This window comes from Vicia villosa, linkage group LG2 (genome assembly GCF_029867415.1).
Source record: "Vicia villosa cultivar HV-30 ecotype Madison, WI linkage group LG2, Vvil1.0, whole genome shotgun sequence".
NCBI classification, from domain to species: Eukaryota; Viridiplantae; Streptophyta; class Magnoliopsida; order Fabales; family Fabaceae; genus Vicia; species Vicia villosa.
This window is the reverse complement of record NC_081181.1, coordinates 131,639,623-131,660,300: the sequence shown is the minus strand read 5'-3', so window position 1 is coordinate 131,660,300 and position 20,678 is coordinate 131,639,623. Positions and strand designations below refer to the sequence as shown.

Below are 20,678 nucleotides of genomic sequence, written 5' to 3'. Positions count from 1 at the left end.
AGTTTCTAGATACTTTGGGGCTTCACTCATCTATATTTTTGTTCTACCATTTCTTTTCTGCTTTTTATTTTATTTTATTTTATTTATTCTTGCAATCTTGTTTCTTTTTCATTCTTCTTGATTTTTGTTTTATTTTTAAGTATTATATTGTTATTATATGTAAATGATTATTATTATTTGTATTTGTATAAAATGATGTTTTTTATTAAGTTCAAATACAAATGAACACTTTCGTATCATTGAATTTAATTGGATATAAATATCTTAATATTCAATGCCACATAATTTTTTAATATTATTTTATTTTAAAGAAAATTAAAATTTTAAATCAATTAATATTAAGGACATATGTATCAATTAAAACTAAAGAGTAGAATCTAAGAATCTGCATTAACTAAATTGTTATTCTTTAGTAAATTAAATTGTGAAACTATTTTTGTTTTTTATTTTCTTTGAAAATAATCCTTCAAACAATAATCCTTTAAAAGTAATTATTATAGATTGTTGAAAAATATGAAACATGATTAGAATTGCCATGATACAATAGAGATTATTTGATTTAGAAAATGTTAGGAATCAATTTTCTACTTAATAGATCTAGATTTAGAAAATATTAGGAATCAATGTCGTGTGAAAGTGCATGTGACGTGGTAAGGGTGTTTAAGTGAAAGTGTGAAGGATATAAGATTTAGAGGGAGTTTGGATCGACGTTCATGGGTAGTGTAACAAACAAATACTCTTTTATTCTAACTTATGAACTACATCCTCATAATAAAGTATTACAGTTTACAAACCCAAAATAAAAGACTCAATGAAAACTATAAAACAATAAAATTCAATTTACATGGCATGCGTCTCCACATGAGGTAGAACCTCTCCTTGAATGGAAACAACACCCAAAATAAAAGTCCAATAGAGTTTTGGCACGAAAACGAATGGTTTCCAAAAATAACAAGAAGACTAAATCTTCATAAAACCGACTCTAAATATTGAATAAATCAAATATAATTAAATCTTAATTTGACATAAATAAGAATTCCATATCTTCAACAAAGGATTCAAAATAAAATCTTTTCCAATAGAAACACGTTATAAATCAAATCATTGATTGAACAAAAAGGAAAATAAATCTTGTTGGAACATGTCTTACATAAAGTCAGAACATGTTGCCTACAAAAGTTTGCTAATCAAATGTAATAACAATTTCTATAATAATTTGTATTTTTTGTGCGTATTATTATTCACTATATAAAATTTATTTGTAGAGGAGACAACACCTATCACAACATAAGTGTGGATATTATATGATTACACATATGTTGAACTTTTTGTTGATAATAAACATATGGTGAACATTGTACCAGCAGATATTGTTGATTTCTGAAAGCACTTGTAATATATTTATAATTAGATATTAATGAATTTCGTCGAATGATAGTTTGTTATTATTCTAAGTGTTTTTACACATTCTAAATATGAGTAGCCTTGTGTACCCGATTTAAATAAGCAGACATTCTAAATATACATTCTAAGTCACTTTGAACACATTTTGTTTTGACTATTTAATAGCCATCAAAATGGTTGTTCTCTTGTCTGGTTCCTGCCCATTATGATTATTAATTTGTTTTGAATGTTTTGTTTGATAGCTCCTAATTCGAATATTCGTTCTGCCACATTGATTATGTGTCGACCTAGTTGATTTGGCTCATTAATTGTCATAGTTCGGTTTTGTCCTTATGAACCAAATGAGAATTGGGACGGGCTCTATCGACTATAGGTCAAAACTTGACTTAATTTCCTAGGCTGTACAAAACCCCTCTAGTATGAGGTGTAAGAACATAATGCTTTAGGTGAGAGATAAGTGAGAGACCAAAACACCTCGAGTCCCTTGATTTGATTACTCCCACCTCGTCAACTTTGGGCCAGAAAAATAAGTTTAACCTTTTAATTTGACCACATCTAGCTTCCTTTTGTCGGGCTAACTAAGGTTCAGGGCAGACTACAACCCGAACTTTATTGACACAACATAAAAGAGATTGAATATGGACAATAATTAAGTCATCATATTCATAGCAAATCATTTTTTGTCAAATATTAGTTAATAAAACGTAGATAAATAAATTGAACATAATAACAAGCCTTTAAACTTGAACAATAAAAATTTATAGACTTGATTTTCAATTTAGAATTCGAAGAAAAAAATAAAAGATAAATTTTAGATTTGTTTACTCTTGATTTTTTGTTTGCATTGAGCATTATAAATGAAGGTTTAATATCTTTTTTACTCTTGAGTTTTTGTTTGCATTGAGCATTGTAAAAGATAAATTAGTTTCTTGGCTTCAAAACGTACTCCGTTAGTCATTTTCATCTAATTAGCGATCGATCACTTTTTGAGTTTTTGCGTCGTTAATTAGTTAAAAAGGACTAACATGTTACATTTTGAATAACTAATAGAATCTGAACCTTTTTTTGAAGTTAAGGGACCAAAATAAATCTGAGATTAATATAAGCGACCAAATATATATATATAATGGCGGAGCCAGAAAAATTATAAAGCCTGGGCGAAATTTTAAAGACCGCAAATTCACATTGTTTATAAATAATCATCAATCCAAATAAAAAAAGACTCATCATTTTGTCAACAAAAGTATAGTTAAAGTAAAAGAGACGAAATATAACCTTACAATTAGGGATGTCAATTGCATCTGTTAATGGGGATCCCTGTGGGGAATATCTGTGCGGAGATCCGAAGTTGGGGATTTTTTTTCCCCGTGGGGATGGGGATGGAGGGAAAAGTTCCCCCGATAACACTTTGGGGCGGGGATTGGGAAAGTATCCTCCGTCCCCGTGGATTCTCCGACTCCGAAGATATATGTTAATTTATATATTTTATATATTATATAATTATATAATTTTACAATGTATTAGAAAATGAAGAGTCATTAGAAGTTATAGATTTGTCACACATAATCAGCCACTTGCGCTGGACGACATCGGTATTGTGGTAGTAAATTAGTGGAAGCACGGTAGCAAGAAGTTATGTTACTATTTATTTATTTTTACATAAAAAATATTAGCAACATCAAGTTCTTTTGCTTTTTTTATTTATTATTGATGCAAGATGTATTTTGATTTTTTTAATAAAATAAATATGCAAATATATGCGTTTTAAAAAATACGGAAAAAAAACAAAATACTAGTGTCATAGTTTTGATCAAAAAGTGTAGAAATTTTCTTAAAATTCGATCTCCGTGGATATCCGTGGGGATCTGTGGGGATGGGGATGGAGGGAAATATTCCCCGGTGGCGGGGATTGGGGATGGGGATGGGGACTAAATTTAGGGGCGGGGCGGGGAGTGGAGAAGCATCCTCCGAACAATATCTGCCCCGTTGACATCCCTAAATAGCATGTTAAATAAAATCAAGAGGCAAATGTCATTTTCGAGATTTTTTGCGGTGAATGTTAGAATAATATTAATATCATCAAGTGACTCTTGAATATCTTCCGCTCGGTGTACTATATCATCAAGTCATTGAACCACACATCGTTGATCTTATTGCGTAAATTAGACGTGATAATCTTCATTGCTCAAAAAGCTCTTTCAACGGATGTAGTCGACATCGACAATATCAAAGCTAACTCAATAAGTTTGTAAACCAATAGAAATATCAAAATCTTCCCATGCATATTTAAAATATTTTCTTTGCTCTGCATTTAATAATTCATTGTATGACATATCTAAATTTGTCTCCTATAATAATTTTTCCTCTACACATCATTGTTTTATTGCTGCCATTACTACAACCTGTGATCTTACTTCATACAAAGAAGCTAGCACCCAACCACATTGAGTAAAGGCTATGGAAACAGAAATTCAGGCCTTATCAAACAATCATACATGGATCATTACATCATTACCTCCAGGTAAGACAGCCATTGGCTGCAAATGGATTTACAAAACAAATTTTCATGCTGATGGCACCATAAAAGATATAAAGCTAGGTTAGTTGCTCAAGGCTTCAAACAAATCCAAGGTATTGACTTCTTTGACACTTTTTCTCCCGTTGCTAAGCTAACCAATGTAAGACTACTACTTGCTATTTCATCCTCATTAAATTTTCATATTCACCAATTGATGCGCACAATGTTTTTTTGCATGGAGATATGGGAGAAGAAGTTTACATGACTCTTCCTAAGGGTATGGAAGCCTCTTCTCCAAACCAAGTATGCAAATTACTTAAATCCATCTATGGACTTAAACAGTCTAGTAGACAATGGTTTGAGAAACTTTCAAAAGTTCTTATAACACACAAATTCACACAATTTTCCTCTGACCATTCTCTATTTATTCACAATTCTCAAGGGCAACTCAATTTTCTATTAATCTATGTTGATGACATTCTTCTTGCAGGTAACAACCTGTCCTTCATTCAACATACAAAAGCCATGATGCATAATCATTTTCACATCAAGGACCTTGGCACACTAAAGTATTTTCTGAGCCTGAAGATAGCTCGCACCAGTTCCGACATTAACATCTGTCAACGCAAATATACACTGGATCTGCTTGCCATGACAAGTTTACTTGGCTGCAAGCCTACAATAACTCCTATGGCCCGAGACACCCGCCTGCAAACAACTGATGGCACTCCACTACAAGACAAAACCAAATTTCACAGTTTAATTGGTCAACTCATCTACCTTCTCAATACACGGCCGGATATTGCTTATTATGTACAACAACTTAGCCAACACATGAGCTGCCCCACTAACATTCATTACAATGCAGCCCTGCGTGTTCTTCGCTACCTCAAAGTTTTCCCTGGACAAGGAATCTTATTTCCCAGCAAATCATCTCTCCAACTCAAGGCTTTTAATTTTCAGATTCAGATTTGGTCACCTGCATTAAAACTCGAAAATCCATCACCGACTTCTGCATATATCTTGGAGATTCTTTAATCTCATGGAAATCCAAAAAGCAACCCACCGTCTCCCGCAGCTCCATAGAGGCTCAATATCGCTCCATGGCCTCTACTGTATGCGAGATTCAATGGCTTACCAACATACTCAACGAAATGCTCATCCCATACAAACAACCAGCCTTACCCTACTATGACAACGCTTCAGCCTGACATATTGCTAGTAATTCCTCCTTCCATGAACGTACGAAACATATCGACTTGGATTGTCATCTAGTTCGCAAAAAATTAAAACAACAACTGTTCCATCTCCTACCTATAACCTCCTCCCAACAACTTGCAGATGTCTTTACCAAACCATTGGTTGCTACACCCTTTCTCTCCAACATTACTAAGCTTAGACTTCACAACATTTACCCCCAAGCTTATGGGGGGTATTAGATGCATAATATTTTCTATATCTACTTAAGCTTTAGGTTACTGGGCCACTGATGTCTAGGCCCAATACTGATACATATATAAAGCCTAGTTTTTCTATTGTATTTTGTACTTTACTTTTCACTTTTATATTCTATTACCGCCAATTGCAATAAAAACATTCCATTCATTCTTCATGTAATAAATTGCTCACCATTGTTGTGGCTAGAGGTTTTTTTGTCATGTAGCCTAGTGGCTTGAATTCACATTTTAAAGTTGAATAAATGGAATGTCAAGGATTCAAACTCGCGCCCCTGAAACTAATGTTCCTACACAACTACCAAATAAGTTATTTTAACGGGACAATTGTGGCTTGATTTGATCCCAAAGATTCGTGCATGAAGTATTGACATTCAAAATTCCATCAAATTATGCAAGAATAATTTTTTGAAGATTGCTATGTTGCCTCTGTTGTATAATATATAATTTGATGTGCTATATATCTCACACGCTCACAAACACAGTAGTCATCTCCTACTCCTTACTTAAGATTTATAAAAACTATTTAATTGTCATCAAAGTCGTTGTTCTCTTGTCTAGTTCCGATCTATTATGTTCATTAATTTGTTTTGAATGTATTGTCTGATACCTCCTAATTTGAATATTCCTTCAATGTTGGTTCTAGGTGAGAGACTGAAATACCTTTGAACCCCTTGATTTTGATTTAGAGAAATTCTATGGTGCAGTTGCCAATTTGACTTCAGTGGTGAAGTCACTGCCTGACCAATCAGAATTAAGCCCTAAGCCCTAATAGTGCCACATAGGACTGAAGCATTAAATGACCCTTATTGTCACTTACTGTGGTAATTTTATAGTTTGTATATTGCAACTTAGTCCCTAACATATTAATATTGTTTTTAAAATGTAATATTTAAAATGAAAATAAATTAAATTTAAAACAATTAATTAAAAAAACTTTAATTTAATCTTTCTCAATAGATATTCATATTCACTATCAGGTACCTGAAACCCTAATTTTGTTTTCATCCCCATTTTTTAACAAAAGTGTTCGTCCACAATTTTTTGACATCAATACAACATTCATATTCATCTTCATATTCTTTGCCTACACACTTGCTGTTCAGGCTTAAGACGGTTCCTTCGAACACGCCGACAACCCTCCAAATTGACATGGCAAGAAGAGAGGTACGTTTGAGAGCACCACCCCTTCCCACTTTTCAGGTATATTTAGGGTTTCTTGTATGATTGAATATTGCTTTCGTTGTTTCAATTCATGTAGGATTCTTACTGTGTTCTACTCTGTTTAGAACTAAGTTGGGTAAAGAAATAAAAAAACATTTGAAATCGATGAAGCAAATGGAAACACCACTCTCAACCGGGAAGCGCAAACGCGAAATTGGAACCCTAAACCAGAAAACTCAAAACGAAAATCTTCAAAGAAATTCAAGAGGTTAATCTATTGAAACCCTAAATTCCTTTTTACATTTAGTGTTGGTTGTGTGTTTAATTGCTTACATTTAGTGTTGGATGTGTTTTTGAGTGCTTCAAAAGTCTATAGAATCCTATAATCTTGGTTTCACCTGATTCACTTTGTGCTCTGACTTCAATACTTTTCCAACTATGCTAAACAAAGGTTAAATCCATATCAAATTGATATTTCTTTCTCACATTCCATTTTCATTCCCATCATGAGGGTAACAAAATAACAATAACCTTTCCTTTTCTATTTCATAATATCCAGAACCGAAAACACTTGTGAATTTCAATAGAATAACACAGACCAACTAGTTCAGAAACAAACCTCAGCTAGTGTCCTCCTATGCTTAGAGTCTTAAACAGAAACATCTTTCTTAAGATTGTGTAGTCTCCCATCAATCTTCCATTCAAAAACACAAACAACATTAGCATAATAAAATTGAGACACCAACCCAATATTGGCAAATAGCCGAATAGCATTGCAGAACAAACCAATACTGTTAAGTATTGCCAAATAACAGTTTCAACACTACTATAATAGCACGCTAAAGCAACTTAGGTTTGCAGAATTTAAACAAACAGTTATCCTCTGCAATCAGCAATGAAACGTTACATCATTCCTCTTATTGTATCTGATGCGTTGAGTATAAAATTCCAGTGTGCAACTCTACAGGTTTACCCTGTTTGGCTTTACTTGCTTGCATTCACATGGTTCAGTTGTTAATTATTTTTACTGATAATTGGATAAACTGGCTCCTTGCAGCGTGACTTCCAGCTTCCTGATCGTTAAGATGGAATTCTCGGCTGAGGATGAAGCCAAAATTGAGAGGTTCACCAAAAATCTTTTTCCTTTGTATCTTAATGAAGGATATACCTTGATTTCTTGAATACATGCTGTTTGATCCTAGTTGTTGGATACTCATTGGGAGTCTTTTGTTTATGTTCGGCGAACAATCTGGACTCTCGTTCAAGTTTCTATTTGAATTGAAATGATCTTTTGAGTATATATATCTTTGTTCTTTTTCAGCTAGAGAAAGGTGTTGATGGGTTGTTTGAAAGCTTTGCAAGGTTGGATTCACGTATTTCAAGTGTTGGTCAGACAGCTGCAAAGATAGGAGATCATCTCCAAGTAGGGAGCTGTGTTCTTCCACCCTTCCAGTGCTTCCACTATATTTTGATAGAAGAAATGTGATCTCACGTTTACTTGTATTCTAATGTTTTATTGGTTGGTTAAATTATCCTTTTTGTTTGAAATATAATTTCATTTGCAATTCTGTTTTTTTGTCAGAGTGCAGATGCTCAGCGAGAAACTGCCAGTCAAACTATTGAGCTGATAAAAGTAAAAATCAGCCAATTCATTTGTGGTTTATACCCATCATTCATGTTGGAAAATTTACCTTATGGTTGATTAATTTCTACAGTACTTAATGGAGTTCAATAGCAGCCCTGGTGATTTGATGGAGCTTTCTCCTCTTTTTTCTGAATAGTTAAGGGAGCGGAGGTTAGACATATTTCCTGTTAAAACTGATATAAACTTATAATGTCATTCAAGAATTTACATGAATGACAAAGTACATGGTTGAGGATCTAAAATTTTTGTGATCCTCCAGTAGCTGATTTACTCTGTCTAGGTGGAATTTCATAGAAAATTTTATTAATTGATGATGTTTATTGATTTCAGTTCTTGTTAAGTAGGTTTTTACTATAGGGATACTAATTAGGCTTGTTGATCACACATGCATCTCTATGGTCTTCTTGCATGCAATGTATTCTTTTACACCTTACAACAACAATACAAATTGACTTTACTTAACACACAAGATAATGTTTGAAATTTTCCCCTTAACAAGGTCTTTGGGCTTGTGTTCTGCTTTTATCCTTTCTGTGCTTTTTCTATTGAAATCCAAATATATAATGTCTGGTTTTGGTGATTAGTAGATTGTTATTTTCTTTACATTTTTAGAAAAATTCCACTGTTGTCAATTAGTGTTCAGTAGCTAGTTGAGTTACCGCATTCATGTTAGTCATTCATGTTAATCAATAGAGCTGTATGATATTGAATCTTTTTATACACATAGTGATTTGATCTCTTGTGAGATCATTTAGAAAATATAATTGCACAATGATGTGTTTATTCACCCACTCAAATTTTAGACAGCTTTATAGCAGATCAACCATAAATCGATCGAGAATATGAAGAATATCATATTTGTAAGTTATCTAATTCTTCTATAGGAAAGCTAGTAGAATTGTCTTGTTGTCCACCAGTATTCCAAAGGAAACTAGCATACTTTGACAGAAAATAAGTGTTGCCAGGATCTGATTCCAATGCTTGTAGATATCTCAATTCTGCTACCATTTGATTTGATGTAATTTTGTGATGTTTGTTTCGAACCGGTAATCTACGAGCTACTTAAGAACCTATCACTTATCTTTACATATTTTTTTCTTAGGTGTATTTGAATAATTTGTGGGTGTAGGTTTACAGCGTCAGTTGCAGGAACCTGTCCACCGTACGATCTCGAGGTTCCACCGTAAATTAAATTGGTAAGTAGAGATCGGTAATATTTCTGTTTAATTTTGTCGAGATATATACTTAAATGAAATCAATGATTATGAAATGAAGAATTTAACGCTTTGAAGTTATTAATATAAGTTAATATTTGTATTGGCTTCATGAAATAAACTTGCTTACAGTTTCAACAATCCTTCAAATCACTGTGTTGATTTGTTCTAATGATGTTTAGTGGCTTTCACTCTTCAGGTTCAATATTTCTTTGTTGGTGTAAAGGTATTGTTCCATCTACTTGGAGATCCTATAACTCACGACGATACCTCTACCCGTATGAACATTATTGGATGTCACACGATTCTGTTAGAAATATGATGCTCATAGTGCCGGCGTCGTCCTCCTGTTGGCGGCGAAGTGTACGATATTGAACATTCAAGAGAAGTGTCTTCATTAAAATGTATGCCATTGATTTCTTTGTAAACGATACTAGTTTCACGTAGGTAGTGAATGTGGTAAAATGTATGCCATTGATTTCTTTTCTAAAGAAAATTCTTTTATAATTTATAAGTAACTTCTTTTCAATTCGATATCTTGTATTTACTTTATTGTAGATTCGTAGAGAAGCTTGCGCTTCATTTGTTCAATGGAGATGTTCATCAAGCAGCATACCGTATCCTGTCAGATTTTAGAAATGGTAGGTTTGGTTGGACTGCATTGGAGAGGCCTCCTAGGTGATGTCAAATGTTTGCTTTTAGAAGCAACACCCTGAAGCTAGAATTGAAAATTATGCTGGAGATTTCCAGGAGCAAACCGAAAAGCCAAGATTTCAAGCAGCATACCGTATCCTGTCAGATTTTAGAAATGGTAGGTTTGGTTGGACTGCATTGGCTTTTCCTTTTTTTTTGAAGTAGTGAATGAAAAGCCAAGCTTGTTGTATCAGGTTGATTCCACGGGTTATTTTGTTTGTTATTATTGTGTCAAAATACTCTTTGATGCACGTCTGATATGCAAGCAACTATGTGTAAATTTTAGGAACACTTTTTTTTTGTGTAGAAAACTTTTGAAAAGCCAAATTATAATTTCAAGTGCAGGATAAATAGAAAAGAGCATTGTTAAATGTACCCACCTTACGATTGGTACATTTTCCTAATTTTGGAAAAAAACACATAGTTAACATAGGTACTATAAACTTCGGATTCATAAGACTCTAAACTTGTTAAAAAAAATTGTTCCTAAAGTTTATGGTAAGAAAAACAAAAAGAGTATGAGATAGTATTTTAGTTATTAATAAATGTAGGTAATCAACACATCTATCTCTTTTATTTCATCCACATTTTAGTTAGAGTTCCTATAACTTTTCCGTGAATTGGATCGTTTAACTTTTATTTTTCTACCTTTCTCTATCTTTCTCTCTATTTCTATCTTGATTTACTTTCTTTTACATCTTTTTCTCTTTAAAAACTTTAAGTTTATTATATATATTATTGAAGCATTTTTTTGAATGGATGTAATAGCCACCCTAGTGGCAAGCATAACCGTGTTAAGGCTTTCACTCAAAAGGACGTGAGTTCGATCCATTGGGTTTCCATTTTTTACTTTCTATGTTATTATTTTGGTTTTGTGTGATTTCTGAAAGAATCTTTTAATATAATATATTCCATTCATATTGTTGTCACCACAGGTGTGTGGCCTGGTGGTTTTCTTTAAGAAATGTTTTCTCAAGGTCTCCATTTCAAGCCTTGATTGTGACAAAATCTTAATTTTTTATCATTTGTTTTCTTTTCTTTGGTTTTTTAGCAAACTTCAACAATTTTTTTAATCAATCAAAACTTCTCATTTTGAGATGATTTTTTGCACACTTGTCATTGTCATTTATTATATCTATTTTATGATTATGTCAAAAAATCTCAAAAATATTTATTATTTGATCATTTTTCATTTAATTGAAAACAAGTCATTTTTAATGACTTTAAAAACCTTTTCTTTTGGTTTTCTTTTCAAAACTCTTGATTAAATATTTTTGGATTGATCAAGGCTCTTCTCATGGGATGCCATACTCCTTGTAAACATCTCTCACTTTTTGGCTTTGTTTATTTGGTTTTTTTTTTTTGACAAAAACAAATTTAACTGCTTTCATTAATCAAATAAAGAGTAATACAAGGAGGAATTACATCAAACATACAGCGTCGAGACCAAGAATTGGTCGCCTTAGCTAAGGTATGGGCAACCATATTCGCTTGACGCTTGATAAACTTAACCTCAAAGTAGGGGAAATCTAATAGCAACAGCTTAATAGAATTAATAATAGAGGAAAACTCAGAGCTACCCGGCTTATTAGATGTAAGGGCTTGGACCACCTGTTGAGAATCACTTTCAAAAATTGTCGGAGCATTATGAAACATAATAACAGAATGAATTGCTTCCTTAAGAGCTGAGGCCTCAGCTTCCAACACCGAAAAGTTACTATTATCCCAAGCCGTACCCGCGCCAACAAAGTTACCGTGATCGTTACGCATACACCATCCTCGATTCGTAGTCCCTACACGCTTATTGAAAGCGGCATCCACATTACATTTGAAGCTACCAATAGGAGGCGGGTACCATGAAACCACTTCTCCATTATCTAACCGCGGCGCCAGAATATTTTGGGCCATAAACCAATCTTGCCACTTATGGAATGCTAACCAACCAAGTTTGGAAGCATATTCCTTTTCATTATGCCACACGAAGTCATTCCTATTCTTCCATAGCCCTTCCAACAAAACCGCCACTCTTCCTGCGGTAAGCCTATCCTCCTTCATGCAAATATCGAATATAAGGGACCGGATATCCTAGAAAGAATGGAGACGAGTAGATATGACATTAGTAAGACCAGCCGACTGCCAACAAGAGAAAGTTTCCGAACAACCAACAAACACATGCCAGTCGTCCTCATAATCATGTCCACAAAGCTGGTAGGTGGGGCTACATGGAACATGATGTTGAATAAGACGTACCTTAGATGGGAGACAACCACTACAAATCCTCCAAATAATATGTTTCACTCGAGACGGAGCTATTATATTCCAGAGATCACTCCAGTTTACTCCTTCCTCAACCAAGCCCACACTTTCGTGATGCTTTCTCCAACTTCTATATCCCGATCGGACACTATAATTACCACTTACATCATCCTTCCAGATCATACGGTCTTCAACCACTTCTTCTGACAACGGAACTTGTAGAATATCACGAACCACTGAGTAATCAAACAAATCACGTAAAACTCCCATATTCCATTGTTTGACATTAGGTAGCAATAGATCATTAATAGTTAAAGTATACACACCTTGAGTTTGAGGACCCATCAAACAACCTTCTCTAGTCCCTCTAAGCCATGGTTCATTCATAATTCTTATGTTTCTACCATCACTAATCCGCCATTGTTTATTTGGTTTTTAAAGACTTGTTTTTATGCTTTAATCATAAACATGTCCAAAAACCCTAATTCTTGTCGCTTTGACTTGAACTTTTGATTTCAACACATATAGTTGTTTGAAAACTCATATTTGATTGATCAATGGATATTTGAAGCACTTCTGATTTTAACTATGTGTGAACTATGATGGTCAACTATGAGTGAATCATGGAAGATAGTCATAAGATGTTTGTCAATTATGTGGGAACCATGCCAAATGTGCATAAATGATGATCAACTATGTGTGAACTCTGAAAGATAGTCAATAGAAGATGGTCAACTATGTGTGAACTATGATTGTCAACTATGAGTGAACCATGGAAAATAGTCATCAGATGTTGGTCAACTATGTGGGAACCATGTCATAGATGCATAAATGAAGGTCAACTATGTTTGAACCATGAAAGATAGTGTATAGAAGATGGTCAATTGTGTGTGAACTATGTCATAGATGCATAGATGATGGTCAACTCTGTATGAACCATGGAAGATAGTAAATAGATGATGGTTAACTATGTGTGAGCCATGTTAGTGGATGTACTCTGAATCATATTTTAGTGGATCAGAGTCAACGACATGGGTCGCTTTGACTTGAACTTTTGATTTCAACACATATAGTTGTTTGAAAACTCATATTTGATTAATCAATGGATATTCGAAGCACTTTTGATTTCAACTATGTGTGAACTATGATGGTCAATTAAGGAGTCAACAAATGATGATCGACTGTGTGAACCATGTCAGGGATGCACTGATGATGTTCGAATATGCCTGAACCATGTTACATATGGATAGAAGATGGTCAACTATGTGTGAACCCTGTCAGGGAGTCAACTGATGTTGGTCAACTATGTGTGAATCATGTCATGGAGTCAATTGATGATGGTCGACCATGTGTGACTCATCTCAAGGAGTCAACATATGATGTTCGACTAATGTGTGAAGCATGTTAGGGAGTCAAATGATGATGTTCGACTATGTGTGAACCATGTTATAGATGGACAGTAGATGGTCGACTATATGTGAACCATGTTACAGATGGATAAGAGATGGTCTTCTATGTGTGAACCATGTCAATGAGTCAACTGATGATGTTCGACTATGTGTGAACCATGTCAGGGATGCACTGATGAGGTTCGACTATGTGTGAACCATGTTACAGATGGATAGGAGATGGTCAACTATGTGTGAACCATGTCAAGGAGTCAACTGACGATGTTCGACTATATGTGAACCATGTCAGGGATGCACTGATGATGTTCGACTATGTCTGAACCAGGTTACAGATGGATAGAAGATAATCAACTATGTGTGAACCATGTCAGGGAGTCAACTGATGATGGTCAACTATGTCTGACATGGTTCACACATAGTTGACAATCAACTAATGATGTCCGACTACGTGTGAACCATATAAGGGATGCACTAAAGATGACCGACTTTGTGTGAACCATGTCAAACACTCAACTGCTGATGTCCCACTATGTGTGAACCATGTCAGGGATACATTGATGATGGTCAACTATGTGTGAACCATGTTAGGGAGTCAACCGATGATGTTCAACTATGTGTGAACCATGTTAGGGAGTCAACCGATGATGTTCAACTATGTGTGAGCCATGTCAGGGAGTCAACGAATTATGTTTGACTATGTGTGAACCATGTCAGAGATGCACTGATGTTGTTCGACTATGTGTGAACCATGTCAGGGAGTCAACTGATGATGGTCAACTATGTGTGAACTATGTTACTGATGGATAGGAGATGGTCAACTATGTGTGAACCATGTCAGAGAGTCAACTAATGATGGTCAACTATATGTGAATCATGTCAAGGAGTCAATTGATGATGGTCGACCATGTGTGAGCCATGGCAGGGAGTCAACGGATTATGTTTGACTATGTGTGAACCATGTCAGAGATGCACTGATGTTGTTCGACTATGTGTGAACCATGTCAGGGAGTCAACTGATGATGTCCTACTATGTGTGAGCCATGTTATAGATGGATAGGAGATGGTCGACTATGTGTTAACTATGTTACAGATGGATAGGAGATTGTAAACTATGTGTGAACCATGTCAGGGAGTCAACCGATGATGGTCAAATATGTGTGAACCATGTCAGGGAGTCAATTGATGATGGTCGACCATGTGTGAACCATGTCAGGGAGTCAAAAAATGATGATCCACTATGTGTGAACCATGTCAGAGATTCATAAATGATTGTCAAACATGTGTGCACCATGTAAGACGGTCAACAGAAGATGGTAAACTATGTGTGAACTATGTCATAGATTCATAGATGATGGTCTACTATGCGTGATTAATGGAAGATAGTCAACATAAGATGGTCAACTATGTTAGAGATGCGTACATGATGGTCAATCATGTGTGAACCATGTCAGAGATTCATAAATGATTGTCAAACATGTGTGCACCATGTAAGACGATCAACAGAAGATGGTAAACTATGCGTGAACTATGTCATAGATTCATAGATGATGGTCTACTATACGTGATTAATGGAAGATAGTCAACATAAGATGGTCAACTATGTTAGAGATGCATACATGATGGTCAACCATGTGTGAACCATGTCAGAGATTCATAAATGATTGTCAAACATGTGTGCACCATGTAAGACGGTCAACAGAAGATGGTAAACTATGTGTGAACTATGTCATAGATTCATAGACGATGGTCTACTATGCGTGATTAATGGAAGATAGTCAACATAAGATGGTCAACTATGTTAGAGATGCATACATGATGGTCAACCATGTGTGAACCATGGAAAATAGTCAGTATATGATGGTGGCCAAGTGTTGCGAACCATGTAAAATAGTTAGTAGATGATAGTGAACCATGTCAGAGATGCATTGACGATGGTCAACTATGTCTGAACCATGTTAGAAATGCATTAATGATGGTCAGCCATGAAAAATAGTCAGTAGATGATGGTGAACCATGTCAGAGATGCATTGATGATGGTCAATTATGTGTGAACCATGTCTGAGAGTCAATTGATGATGGTCAACTATGTGTGAACCATGTTAGGGATGCATTGATGATGTTCGACTATGTGTGAACCATGATAGGGAGTCAACTGATGATGGTCGACTATTGTGATCCATGGAAAATAGTCAGTTGATGATGGTGAACTATATCAGAGATGCATTGATGATGGTCAACTATGTGTGAAACATCGAAGATAGTCAATAGATGATGGTTAACTATGTGTGAACTATGTTAGATATGCATAGACGATGGTTAACTATGTGTGAACCATGTCTGACAGTCAACGAATGATTGTCTGACTAAAAATAAATAAAAATAAAAGAATAAATGTTTATTTTTAAAAATGAGACGGTTATATATTGTGTTTTAAAAATGAAAATAACAATTAAATAAAAAAAATAAATATTTATTTTTAAACTTTAGGTTTCTAAGTAAATGAAATAAAAGATATTGACCCGATTGTATAAATAAATAAAAGAATAAATAAATGAAAATAACAATTTTATATATTTTGTTTTATAAATATATTGACCCAATTTATTTATAGCCTAATCCGATGATAACTCAAACTTCTCCCAATTTTCATATTCCCTCGCAGCTTTTCTCACAAACCTTAAAAAAATTTAGAACGCTCCAACATTTCCCTCCTTTGAAAGCCCAAAATTTTCATCTCCCTCTCTTTCATCGATACCTATTCAAACACAAATTAAAATACTTGTCTTTCTAATTTTACCGAAAACCCACACATCTCTTACTCCTACCATGGCTACAGGTGGAAAGCGGAAGTTCATGTGAAGCTTAATCGATGGCTGTTAAGAGAGCTATGGAGCTTGGGGAAAAGGTCAGCTTCGTTCTCTTTCTCTTAACAAATCGAATTTAATTGCCATTGTTGTTGTTGTTTTGCTTCTTGTTTTGATTTTTTTTTGGTGTTATTATAGCTTCCTGAAAAGAAGGTTCCATGTACCATTGGGAATATAGGGAAAGTAAATGAGGCTATTTGCATGCCTGATGATAAAGAGGTTCCATGTACCATTGGAATTAGGGGTTTTTGCTTCTCTTTTGATTCTATTTACTCGTTCATCAATCTATATGTCCTTTGAAGAGTGCTGTCAAATAGGATATTGATCTTTTCAATTTCATGTTTTTGAATTTTAGCCATTGGAGGGTGAGGCTGTTATGAGCAAATTTCAGAAGGTTTATAAAAAATTAAGCTGAGCTTTTAAAGGTGTGCCTTTTGAAGAATTAATGAAGTTAAAGAACAGGTATTTGTAAATTTTAATTATGTTCAAATAGTTTATGCACATGTTAATGTATCTTGAGTTTTAATTCATTTAGTTTGATAAATTAATGCATTCACACAATCAACACACTCGATGACTGTCGAATTTAGATGTAGGAACAAGCACATTTTGATCCAATGACTATGCCTGAGTGTGTGGAGTATGTGACTGCAACAAAACCAAATCCTCTTTTGAATTTGTTTTTTTGGTCAAGTAACCAGTCCGGTTGCTGAGATTTCATCATTTTAAATATGAATAAGTGGGATTTCGCATGTTCGAACTCGCGCCCGTAGCTCGGCTACCAACCGAGCTGCCTTAATGGGACAATCCTCTTTTGAATTTTGATAGCTCGTAGTTTAATAATTTCTATTTCAATTCAGTTTTGGTTCCTTGCTTGTTGACATTCCTAGTAAAACCATGAAGATTTCAGTTTACTTTTTATATCTTTCCTGCATGGTTCATATTTATTGTTCTATATCATTGAATTGTGTAGTCTTACAATACATTTCATGCATATCGTTCTCATTTAAATCATTGTCATATAATTTAGTGGATAGTGCTATTTCCTGACCGTTAGAATTGCAATACCAGAGACATGGCGAAGAAAGGCTATTTGGAACCGGGTGAAAGACTTTCATTTGCTTACTGGAATCCTTGTTATAAGTCACATTATATCCCCAATAGTTGGCAGTGAAGACAAAGCACTGCAAGCAAGCCGGTAAGATTCTCTACTCTCTTGATTTCTCCCTCATCATATCTTGGTGCCCAAGTATTACATGAGTCCTCCACTTCAGAAGCTGATCATGCAGTCATTGTTTCACTAAGAATTTTCACTGTTTCTGTAACAGACATTTATTACCAGCTGGCTTCCACGTGACGGCAATCAGACCACCAACAGTGCCTCCTAACTCATGCAGGTTAGTACCTTATAATTCCTGTAATTACAATCTAAAAGAAAATAAGAACTTATAAGAGGTGTTAAAATGGGCTCTGTGTTATTACTTTGAAGTAAAACATGAATTGGTTTTACAGAATTTAAGCTTGTAATTATTTCTACCTGGACCTGCCAAAAAATTTCATCAGCCAGACTTGGCTGCTCATAATGCTTAAAGTATGCTACAACTCTATTCTCTTATTTTTTGTTGATTTCTTAACAGTGGTCTTCTGCTCGCATTATAATTTGATGCAATGACTTACAATGCAATTATTGTGGGAGCCTTGCTCTCTAGTTACCAATGATTGTTAAAACTGATTATCATTTTTAACCTTAATTTCACATATAACTACTTGCTCTGGCAATATATATATATATATATATATATATATATATATATATATATATATATATATATATATATAATTTTTTAAATATATTTTTAATGGTAAACAGAAAGGTTTAATTATGATACAACTTAATGGAAAATGTGATATTTAACCTGCAAATCCCAAAAGCTCTATTCTAGCCTTAGGCAATTTTCAAGTAGAGCTTTTGACTTTTTAGTTTTTATGTCCTCACACCATCTCATAAATATGCACTAATGTTTAACATGCTTCATGCTTGTATTACCTTTTGCATATCAGGCCTGACAGAGTCCCTGTTTTCAAATCACAAGGATGAATATCCTGAATATGAGCAGGCATCTCTCAGACAGTTATATAAAGTGAAGGTTTGCAATTGTTTCAATTTCCTGTCCTTCCAAATTAGAATTGGTTTTGAAAACCTTTACATGAATAGGTGGAATGCAGATGGAAGAATTGCGAGCTGAAAGCCAGATTTCTGATTCATCTGGGACTGGGACAATTGGACGTTCAAAGGGAGCTGCGGTAGCTTCTTCTCAGCAGCAAACATCTGTCACTGTCGTAACAGAGTTTGTACGTTGGAATGAAGAAGCAATCTCAAGATGCAATCTCTTTTCCTCCCAGGTAATTTCTTTCTTGATTGGATTTTGGAAAAGCATTATTTCTTCTTCTGAAGAATCCTTTGCAACATAGTTGTGTTGCTTGAATATGGAGTTTCTGGCTTTCTGCCCAGTTGGTTTTGTTTAATTGGATTAGAAGTGTGACCGCCTGGATGTAAGAAACACTATATGTGAAGTTTACTTTCATCAGCCTTAAGCTTCTACCAGTTTTGATTTTTCTTTTAATCTCTGTTGTTTCTTTCGATTTAGTTTAACTGTTGAACAAATTAATTTATATTAAATTCATTTCATGTCAATAATTTATTTTATCTAAGTTCGTTTCTTAAAGAATTCATCAGTCCTTGATATTTATAATGTGTCAATAAATTTTTTGTCTTAGTTTAGTTAAGATGCTAATTTATTTCTTCTAAATTTGATAAATTAATCCTTGGTAAATGCAATTATAATTTTAACTGTTGTTACTTTACAGCCTGCTACACTGGCATCCCATGTAAAAGCAGCGTTTACTTGCCTGTTAGACCAAGTAAGTAAACTTCACAATTTGTCAGCATTCAGATATTTTATACATTTAGTTGGCAGAAGCTCATTCTTCTGGGGTCATTCTTGATGTATTTTACAGGTTAGTCAATATGTAGCAGAAGGTCTTGAACGGGCTAGAGATGGACTGACTGAAGCAGCTAATTTGAGGGAAAGATTTGTGTTGGGTACAAGTGTTAGCCGTCGGGTAGCTGCTGCAGCTGCATCTGCTGTAATTACATGAATTTTTTCTGTGGTGTTCAAGTTCTGTGTTGTATGAAATTAAAGAACATTTATCTAAACCTCCCAATCATTTTATATGTCCTATACTTCAGGTAGTCAAATATTCCGCAATTTGCAAATTTGAAATCGATATTCCAAGGTTTACGACACTCGCACGCAATGTGCACCAACCACTTGCACTAGACTCTGGTGGTAGCTCATAATGCTTTTGAAGATGCTCATCGTATTTGATCTGATTTGATGCACGATGTGATGGATGATCCTTGTGTTGCTGCGGACGGATATACATACGATCGCAAAGCAATGAAAAGTGGCTTGAAAATCACGACAAATCACCGATGACAAATATGGCTTTACCTCATAAGTATCTAATTCCTAATTACACGCTTTTATCAGCAATTTTGGAGTGGAAGACCTGATACAATATGATACTTGCATATTTCATTATCTTCCTCAATGCTAATATTTAGTTAAATGATTCCTTTAATGTAGCTAGACTAACTAAAGAGTTCACATGTGATGATTACCTGGTTTCAGATATTCTGTTTGGATACATGAAAAAATATTGGATTTCAAGTGTAAATAAATTTGATTATATTGTAGGATTGTGTATGTACTTTAGCGATCAATCAAATCTGTTACTTGGAACTCAAGGCACACTGAGCTCGACTAAAACATATGTACAATTATTTGTTGAAGTTTCCATCATCTTCTGTTACTTGGAACTCAAGGCACACTGAGCTCGACTAAAACATATGTACAATTATTTGTTTATGCCATAGTTTCAGGTTTAATTGCAATTTTGATTCTTTAAGTGCGATTATGAAAAGCACAACATGGTTTACCCATCTATATTAAGTATTGACTATATTAGAAAATATATATAATACAAGATCCAA

The 20,678-nt window shown here is 34.4% G+C and overlaps 2 protein-coding genes and 1 long non-coding RNA gene across 15 annotated transcripts; 2 read left to right on the top strand and 1 right to left on the bottom strand.

The window, feature by feature from the left end:
• Positions 1-6,336: 6,336 nt before the first annotated feature.
• Positions 6,337-10,381, top strand: LOC131652138 (uncharacterized). Of its 9 annotated transcripts, none has more exons than XR_009298598.1 (8): positions 6,338-6,543; positions 6,638-6,808; positions 7,598-7,663; positions 7,862-7,963; positions 8,123-8,173; positions 8,256-9,381; positions 9,599-9,803; positions 9,958-10,381. It is a non-coding gene; the product is annotated as an uncharacterized LOC131652138 (long non-coding RNA). The 9 variants fall into 9 exon arrangements; XR_009298603.1 differs by having other exon boundaries at positions 7,862-8,022; positions 8,130-8,173; XR_009298599.1 differs by having other exon boundaries at positions 7,862-8,022.
• A 1,088-nt stretch (positions 10,382-11,469) lies between these two features.
• Positions 11,470-12,735, bottom strand: LOC131650035 (uncharacterized). The gene is made up of 2 exons (XM_058919776.1): positions 12,343-12,735; positions 11,470-12,177 (listed from the first exon to the last, which is right to left on the bottom strand). The coding sequence occupies exons 1-2, from the start codon at positions 12,733-12,735 to the stop codon at positions 11,470-11,472; spliced, it is 1,101 nt and encodes a 366-aa protein (XP_058775759.1).
• Positions 12,736-16,390: 3,655 nt separating this feature from the next.
• LOC131652137 (exocyst complex component SEC10b-like) lies at positions 16,391-20,606 on the top strand. Of its 5 annotated transcripts, none has more exons than XM_058921913.1 (10): positions 16,391-16,662; positions 16,760-16,840; positions 16,977-17,083; positions 17,693-17,819; positions 17,950-18,018; positions 18,683-18,768; positions 18,837-19,024; positions 19,490-19,543; positions 19,640-19,768; positions 19,872-20,604. In XM_058921913.1, the coding sequence occupies exons 7-10, from the start codon at positions 18,842-18,844 to the stop codon at positions 19,980-19,982; spliced, it is 477 nt and encodes a 158-aa protein (XP_058777896.1). In that variant the 5' UTR covers positions 16,391-16,662; positions 16,760-16,840; positions 16,977-17,083; positions 17,693-17,819; positions 17,950-18,018; positions 18,683-18,768; positions 18,837-18,841; the 3' UTR covers positions 19,983-20,604. The 5 variants fall into 5 exon arrangements, with proteins under 5 accessions (XP_058777896.1, XP_058777895.1, XP_058777897.1 ...); XM_058921912.1 differs by having other exon boundaries at positions 16,760-16,865; XM_058921914.1 differs by lacking the exon at positions 16,760-16,840.
• The last annotated feature ends 72 nt before the right edge of the window (positions 20,607-20,678 follow it).

Excerpts from the sequence above, each read along its gene's own strand:
- LOC131650035 (XM_058919776.1), bottom strand. The coding sequence starts at position 12,735 with ATGAATGAACCATGGCTTAGAGGGACTAGAGAAGGTTGTTTGATGGGT. Across the intron at positions 12,178-12,342 it reads GTGGTTGTCTCCCATCTAAG|GATATCCGGTCCCTTATATT; the intron begins GTACGTCTTATT and ends CATTCTTTCTAG.
- LOC131652137 (XM_058921911.1), top strand. The coding sequence starts at position 18,640 with ATGTTTAACATGCTTCATGCTTGTATTACCTTTTGCATATCAGGCCTG. Across the intron at positions 19,544-19,639 it reads TTACTTGCCTGTTAGACCAA|GTTAGTCAATATGTAGCAGA; the intron begins GTAAGTAAACTT and ends TGTATTTTACAG. Across the intron at positions 19,769-19,871 it reads CTGCTGCAGCTGCATCTGCT|GTAGTCAAATATTCCGCAAT; the intron begins GTAATTACATGA and ends CCTATACTTCAG.